This window comes from Camponotus floridanus, unplaced genomic scaffold (genome assembly GCF_003227725.1).
Source record: "Camponotus floridanus strain SB8 unplaced genomic scaffold, Cflo_v7.5 scaffold246, whole genome shotgun sequence".
NCBI classification, from domain to species: domain Eukaryota; kingdom Metazoa; phylum Arthropoda; class Insecta; order Hymenoptera; family Formicidae; genus Camponotus; species Camponotus floridanus.
This window is the reverse complement of record NW_020229377.1, coordinates 163,108-170,944: the sequence shown is the minus strand read 5'-3', so window position 1 is coordinate 170,944 and position 7,837 is coordinate 163,108. Positions and strand designations below refer to the sequence as shown.

At 27.6% G+C, this 7,837-nt stretch overlaps 1 protein-coding gene across 1 annotated transcript; it reads left to right on the top strand.

Annotated features, from left to right (window-relative positions):
* The first annotated feature begins 205 nt into the window (after positions 1-205).
* LOC105256930 lies at positions 206-7,746 on the top strand. Its single transcript, XM_011267223.3, has 9 exons — positions 206-392; positions 1,173-1,309; positions 2,131-2,298; positions 2,915-3,219; positions 5,762-5,851; positions 6,082-6,217; positions 6,392-6,559; positions 6,868-7,007; positions 7,100-7,746. Exons 2-9 carry the CDS (start codon positions 1,177-1,179, stop codon positions 7,265-7,267), a joined length of 1,308 nt encoding a protein of 435 aa, XP_011265525.1. The 5' UTR covers positions 206-392; positions 1,173-1,176; the 3' UTR covers positions 7,268-7,746.
* The last annotated feature ends 91 nt before the right edge of the window (positions 7,747-7,837 follow it).

The following is a 7,837-nucleotide window of genomic DNA, read 5'->3' as shown; positions in this document are numbered from 1 at the left end:
TTCCAATTTCGTTTTGTCAGCATTGTTATTTGAAAAATTTAAACTATTTGATGAAAGATAATCCAGAACGACGCCTAAAAATAAAGAACGTTTAAAAGATAATTAAATAATGATTTAAAAATTAATCGATATCTTTTGACCTTACATTTCTTTAGATTGTTGTGCTTTCCAAACAACTTCAACTGATTCTGATTGGCTCATATATTCCTTGTAAGTTGCCTTTGAAGCATGATATGATCAATGCCAATGTAACAAAGTGGGAGAATTGCAAAGAAATGAATAAATAGACGAGTTTAATAGCGGGTTTTATATTGCTAGATATATCATTGTCAGTAACCAAGTGTTCTAAAGAACATCTTTATCTTTCCTATAAAATTTGATTCAAACAAACTGTAAGTAGAACTTTTTTTATTCTTAAGATTCAAACTGATAAATTCAAGTCTATAAATATACTGTAATATAATATCGAATATTTCAAGCGCAAAACCATTGCCAGCCAGGTAATTGGCAGCTAATTGATTAATAATGATTCACAAAAATATTAATTAAAAATATATTAATAATTTTAAATAATTTTAATCAAGCAGGAATGATGTTGAGATCGAACTAATGATTCAAAATATTCGTGGCAAGAATATATATTGTATTATATAATCCTAAACAGCACAAAAAGGCCAAAAGATGTCTTAAAGATGTCTAGAGGACTTTAAGATGTCTTTAAGTCGTCTTTTAGATGTCTTTTGGACATGTGTGTTGTCTGGGATATATTATAGCAAGTATTTATATCAGTTCAAATTTAGATATTGTTTATAAAAAAATGGAAATCTTGATTTGATTACAAAAGATAAAAAAATACTTATAACGATTACACATTATTACGCAATAAATGTATACTTATGCATTTATAGATTAATAAATTGTCATATTTCTATCTATTTTTATATTTTAACTGACAATAATATTATTTTAAATTATAATAAAAAAGTTCTATAACTATCACTTTTGGTCAAATTCTCTTCAAGTATCCTTTTTAGTAATCAAATTTTCTTTTAATGTGACTATGAGATTATATGATCTTGAAAAGATTAAATATTGGAATAGGTATTACATTATTGGACTCTTCCTTGAATTATAATGACAATAAGATCCAAGAATAATTATCTTCTTTTTAGCAACATGCCGTCCTATAAGCTGACTTATTTTCCCGTTAAGGCATTGGGTGAGCCAATTCGCTTTTTATTTACCTATGGTGGTACCGAATTCATCGATAATCGTTTCAACGAAGAGGATTGGCCGAAAATTAAGCCGAGTATGTATACCTGCAAGAGATTGATCAATATTAATGTGTCGTATTATTTATTTGTCACATTTGCTTAATTAATTCAGATCGACTGTTTTTCATTATTATTATTTTATTATATATAGATGTATATCATTTTACTAAACTTCCTCGCATAATCATAAAAACGGAAATGAATGTTTCATCGTGCGACAATAGAAATTTCTGTTTCTTATTATGCATTCAAATATTCTATAGAACAATCGACAATTGTTATACGAATACAATGCTCTGTATTCAACTATTTCCTGAAACACATTCTGCGTTCACTAAACGTTTTCAATATATAAGAAGTCTATTGATGTAAAGAAGACATTTTCGCGTAATCTAATCGATCGATAAACTAATGATCGATAAACTAACGTTAATAACGTCGATAAACGGAAACTGCTATAATAAAATTTATAATTTAGAGAGAAATTCCTCAGGGAACACAAAATATTAATCTGCATTTAAAGAGCAATAAATTGTTTTAATATAAATTCTACATATATAAGAACAATAATTCTCACAAATAGAGAGAAGTTTATATTATTACTAAAAGAGAACTTTATATTATTACTAAAAATTTAGATTTAATTTTGTTAAATTATATATAATTTAACGATAAATATGTACTAGTTAATCATCAAGAATGTCACTCTTAAAATTTAAAAGTGTAGAACCTGTACAGTAATTGTAGATACAAAATTATTATGTCAAAAATTTGAATAGTTTTTCTTTGTTTTGTCTAATGAAATTTATTCAATTTTTTATATTTTATACTCATCCCCTTTAATATTATTTTCCAGCTACGCCGTTTGGTCAAGTACCCATGCTCGAAGTAGATGGAAAGAAGGTTGCTCAATCTACAGCTATTTCTCGTTATTTGGCAAAACAATACGGTCTTGCCGGCAAGGATGATTGGGAGGCTCTAGAAATTGATTCTACAGTCGACACTATACATGATTTACGCGCCAGTGAGTGTGTACAAATGTAACACCTTTTATATTCTAAATCTTTTTTTCCATTTTGCTGTTTATTAAGATAATTCGAAATGATTTAAATCGCAATTTTCATGAGCTCAGTTAACGATATTGCAATACGATTTATTCATGATACTAGAAAGAATTTTGATAGCACGTTTTTTTATATACTTATAGCATTAAATTTAATTTATAGAATAATAGATAAACAAAATTCAAGGCTCTCGAAATTAACAAATTAAAATAAAATATAGTAAGAGGCCATAAAGAGCCAACGCAGTTGTAAGGCGTGTTTTAAAAAAATTATTCATGAAAACGATCACATTAAACGATCTTTCTTTATTGACATAAAACGTTTCGGACTCAGTTCGAGCCTTCTTTAGTGATTCTGATAAGACAAAAAAGAACCAAATGAGATAACATTAAAAATTTTTTTTTCCGTTTTCATGGATAATTTTTTTTAAAACACACCTTACAACTGCGTTGGCTCTTTATGGCCTCTTACTATATTTTATTTTAATTTGTTAATTTATAGAATTGATTGCTCCAAAATGCTTGATTAAAATTGCTTATAACAATTCTTATTGTTCGTTTCTTATTTTTATCATAGACATTGCGGCTTATCAGTATGAAAATAATGAAACTGCTAAAGAGGAAAAACTCAAACGCGCCAAGGAGATAGTGCCGTACTATCTGGAACGTTTAGATGCTCAGGTAGGGAAGAACGGTGGTTATTTCGTTGGCGGTGCTCTAAGTTGGGCCGATTTCGTTTTTGTTGGTGTGCTGGATTATCTAAACTATATGATGAAGGAAAATATAATCGAAAAATATGATAATCTGAAACAGCTGAAGCAAAAGGTCGAAGAGATACCAGCCATCAAAAGCTGGATTGAGAAGCGTCCGCCGAGCGATTTATAATTTCATTGAATGATGGCCGTTCATTGCTTATTTATTTATTATATCAAGCTTATTTATATATCTCGATTTGAATTAATATCAATTTTTCTTTTTTCAACGTGTTTAAATTTATACATGTATGATAGATTTAAAAATGTGTATCTAATAGATGTATATTTTAACACTCGTTAAAGGCTGATTGTTATTCGTATACGACAACAATATAAATACTGTAAGGCTGTTCTCTTAATAGAACTTTAATAAGACTACTTCCTCATTATATAATTTTATATTTTAATAAATTTCTACTCTTATTATTTTATTGTTGATTTTGTTTGTTTTCACTGAAAAGAGATTTTACTTTTTCGATTTTTCAAAATTTGTTAAAGTATTTTTATATTCTTGTGCCTTCATTTTCTTTTAATATTTATATTTGAATTAAAATAAATATTTTATTTATATATGCTTAGAGAAAATTTTGCATCGAGAAATGTTAAGACAGTTGAGAATTTTTAATGTTATAAAAATTATGGTTACAGTTGTGATAATTTGCTTTCTGAGATTATATAATAAAATAAATATGTAATTATTAATAATTAGTTGTTAATAATATTAGTTATTAATAATTAGTGCTAAATGTGATTATTATGTGTAAATGTGAGTGCGAAACGCAGATAAATACAGCACTGAAAATACCTTCTATAGAATATCATGACTTGACTTTTGCGGTTGCCATGTCACTATGTTATCGTATATAGTAGAGTATAGCTACAATTGAAGGTCGTGTAAGTTAATTGGAGTCGAGGGAGGGACGACTAATCACCAAGTAACTGGAAATATGCGCATGAATTTTCAATGCATTGCACTATGATGAAGATTACTTTCGAGCACGCTAACTCTGAAAAAATTTTAGCAAAATGTTTACACATTTATACATTTGAATAAAAATATTTTTGCAAAAATACTTTTATTTATTTATACTATATTATTATTATTTATACTATATTATTTATACTATTATGTCGAACGATAATCTTTTCAGGATATTCTTTTTTAATATAAAAAATTAATAATGTATGAAAGAATGAAAATAAGAATCAAATGTTTCAGCTCATAATGATCTTTTTCTTAATTTTATCTTTCCTTTAATAATTAATTTAATATTGTAATTATATAATTTTTTGGTATTAATTATAATTGTTTTTCTCTTAATATCTCTTTATATATTCAATTAATATTCTCTGCATTTGTATCACATATTTTTCTTTATATCTTTTATGCGCATAAAACTCGTTGAGTCATTGAAGTGTGACAAATTATTTCTATTAATAGTTCACAAAGAAGATATAACATATATTTACATATAATGATATACGTTGCAGATAATGTCGATATGAAAAGAACCACGCCTTTTAATGTGATAAATCCTGAAAATATAAGATCGCGTTGACATGTAAACGTGATATACATTTAGAAAAAACATTAGACAAGCAAATTTGCAAGTTTTTACATTCGTAATTCTATTATTAATGGAAACGAAACATTAGATACGTATATCTCATTATTACAATTGCATGTTTTAATGCAAATATTTTGAGATCTATCTTATTTATTTAGCTGATAACATCGCACATATGTGTTTGTGTATTTCACGAATATGTATGTTATACGTATTATCGTAGGTAATATTCGATTTGTCATGTTTTGATAACAACACACAAATAGCATAATGTTGTAAATGATATGAAGTTGTTTTTTATAATACTTCTATTGAGAAATACATAATATATTTTTTCAGTTATCTTTTTTTGATTATAATGTTTTAGATTTTTGTGCATTATAAAATCATTAAAAATTTTTTAACACGCATTCTGTACTTTCTTTTTACACGTTGTAATATTATAAAATTATGCATTTCTCTTTTTAATATGTAATCAGTTAATTTAGAATATGTACTTCTCTCTCTCTTTCTCTCTTTCTAAAATTACACAACAGAGTTAATTTTTTATTTTGAATTAAATCGACATTATATCGATATTAAATCGATATAGCTAATGTATTTGAGTTGTCAGTATTACGGCATCCCCTTTTCTCACGAAAGAAATTTTTATTTCAATTTATTTCAATAAGACATATATACTGTTGTTACAAATAAGTAGCATTTGAAAAATATTTATATTATATATTCTATAATTATATTTGTTCTTACATATTTTAAAGCATAACAGTCATACAAAAGCTAAGAACAGTAGAGAAACTCTTACGTTTACATTTTTACATTCAAATAAGAATACACGGAAAAATAATTTTTAACACATTATTAGTGTAATTATTAATAATACATCACTGCTTTCGGTGATAATGTTAGAATGTTAAGAAAAATTATATTTTTTTTATCTGTACTGTACACAAATTCTGCACTTACGTTACCTATAAATTATCCAGTGAATACGTTGTGTATGTATGTATAAGAACCTCCGGTATTCTTTCATAAGTGTTTCTGAAACATGTTTCTCCAACATGACTGGATGGGGAGACATTCAGTGAAGTATCATTCTAGTCAGATGCTCAGTCGTTCTCGATTCGTGAAGAGCTCCGTATCGACTACCAGATTCTCGGTTATTCCAAGAAATTACAGATTATTAGCAAGGTAACGAGGAATATTTCTCTGTATTTCGTAAACTGTTCTTTGATTAAATAGATAATGTCAACAAAATTGATAATTTAAAATAAATATTAAAAAAACATATAAAAGTGTTTTAAAATAAATGCGAAAAATATCTCTAGTATAGGAATGAACATAATTAAGCATGAGAAAAGAATGTGAAAGTGTTGTATATATGTGTATTATATATTCAGTATGCAAAATATAATTTTTAGAACATGTCAACATACAAGCTGACGTACTTCAATGTCACCGGCCTTGGGGAACCAATTAGATACTTGTTAAGTCAAAGTGGTATCAAGTTCGAGGATGTTAGAGTCGAATTTGACGACTGGCCAAAGTTAAAATCTAGTATGTTATATAATTTCGTATACTATCATTTTCAAATTATAGATGATCTCAACTAATTATTCTTTTTTTCTAATTCTACGTATTTGATTTTGAAACATATTTTTTGATTCTTGAATTTAATTAAAGACATATTTTATTTTTCTGTGATTTAATTAACTTTTAATTGAATTTCAGATATGCCCATGGGACAAATGCCGGTCCTGGAGCTCGACGGTAAACTGTATCATCAATCCAAGGCCATTTCCCGCTTCATCGCTAAGAAGGGCAATTTGTATGGTTCCAACGAGCTCGAGGCCATGGAGATTGATGCTACAGTCGACTCTATCGATGATCTAAGACAAGGTAAGACCTACCTGGTACAGGCAGGCGCGGGAAAATGACAGAATTATGTAACCATTACGTAACATGTACGTGTAGTGACTTTTCAATATTTTCATTGTTTGAAGTGGTCACATATAATGCAATCCACATTATATATGGTACATTGTGTCGATAAAAAAGAGTTGAGACTATATTTAGAACCAATTTTTAGAATCAACAAATACTTCCTGAGCGATTGTTATCACTCTTTTCTCGCGATTCTTCTCTCCTTTTGGAAAAAAAAATTATTATTGTATACGTAAAACTTCAACATAAATTAATTCCTACAGCTCTATCCACCTACTACTGGGAAAAAGATCCCGCTTTGAAGGAGAAACTTAAAGGGATCGCCTTCGAAAAACTGCCCTTCTATCTCGACAAGTTCGAGGCTCAAGTTAAAAAGAATGGTGGATACTTCGTTAACGGCAAGGTAAATAATTTTTTAACATTTTATACGGCATGTTGTCTTGTTACTTTATCTTTGCAAGAGAATATAAAAATAAAATTTTATTTTTTTTTCAGCTATCATGGGCAGATATCCTGTGGACTGCATATTGTGATTATCTAAGCTTTGTTTTAGCCGGAGATCCAAATAAAGATCATCCGGAATTGAAGAAACTGGTGGAGAAAGTTCGCGCACTTCCCAACATTAAAGCATATATTGAAAAGCGACCCAAGACACAATTATAAATAAAACAATTTCTATTTTTATACTTTTTTGCCGGTTGCAAATGTTATGTTTAATTGCTAACTCTTTTAGCGCATTTGATAAAAAAAAATAATATATTAATATTACGAATAGCTTTAGTCTTTAATACAAATATAAAAAAAGTTAAATCTTCTTTATCAAATAGAAATACTTTAATTTACATTCCGTCAAAATCTTTATAAACTTTTTTTGGAAGATATTTCCTTATCATTGTTTCTTCAGGACAGTAGAAATATATCTTTCTAAAATAATCGGTAACAATATTCATACAACTGTTAACATATTGAAACAGATAATCATTGCATTTCTCTTTAGCAAATTATATATATTGTACCATTAGAATTTACGCAAACGTTAAAGATTTAGCATTTATAAACCTATTATTGTCAATCAAATGAAACTAAATTTGTCATAATTATGATGTGATATGGATAAAAATAGATATTGAAGTTTATTCGAAGTTACTGGCACCAATGAGAAATATTATAATTGCATTGTTTGTTTAAAAACATTTTTTTTTCAGTTTTATTTTACCAGCAAAGACCCGCAAA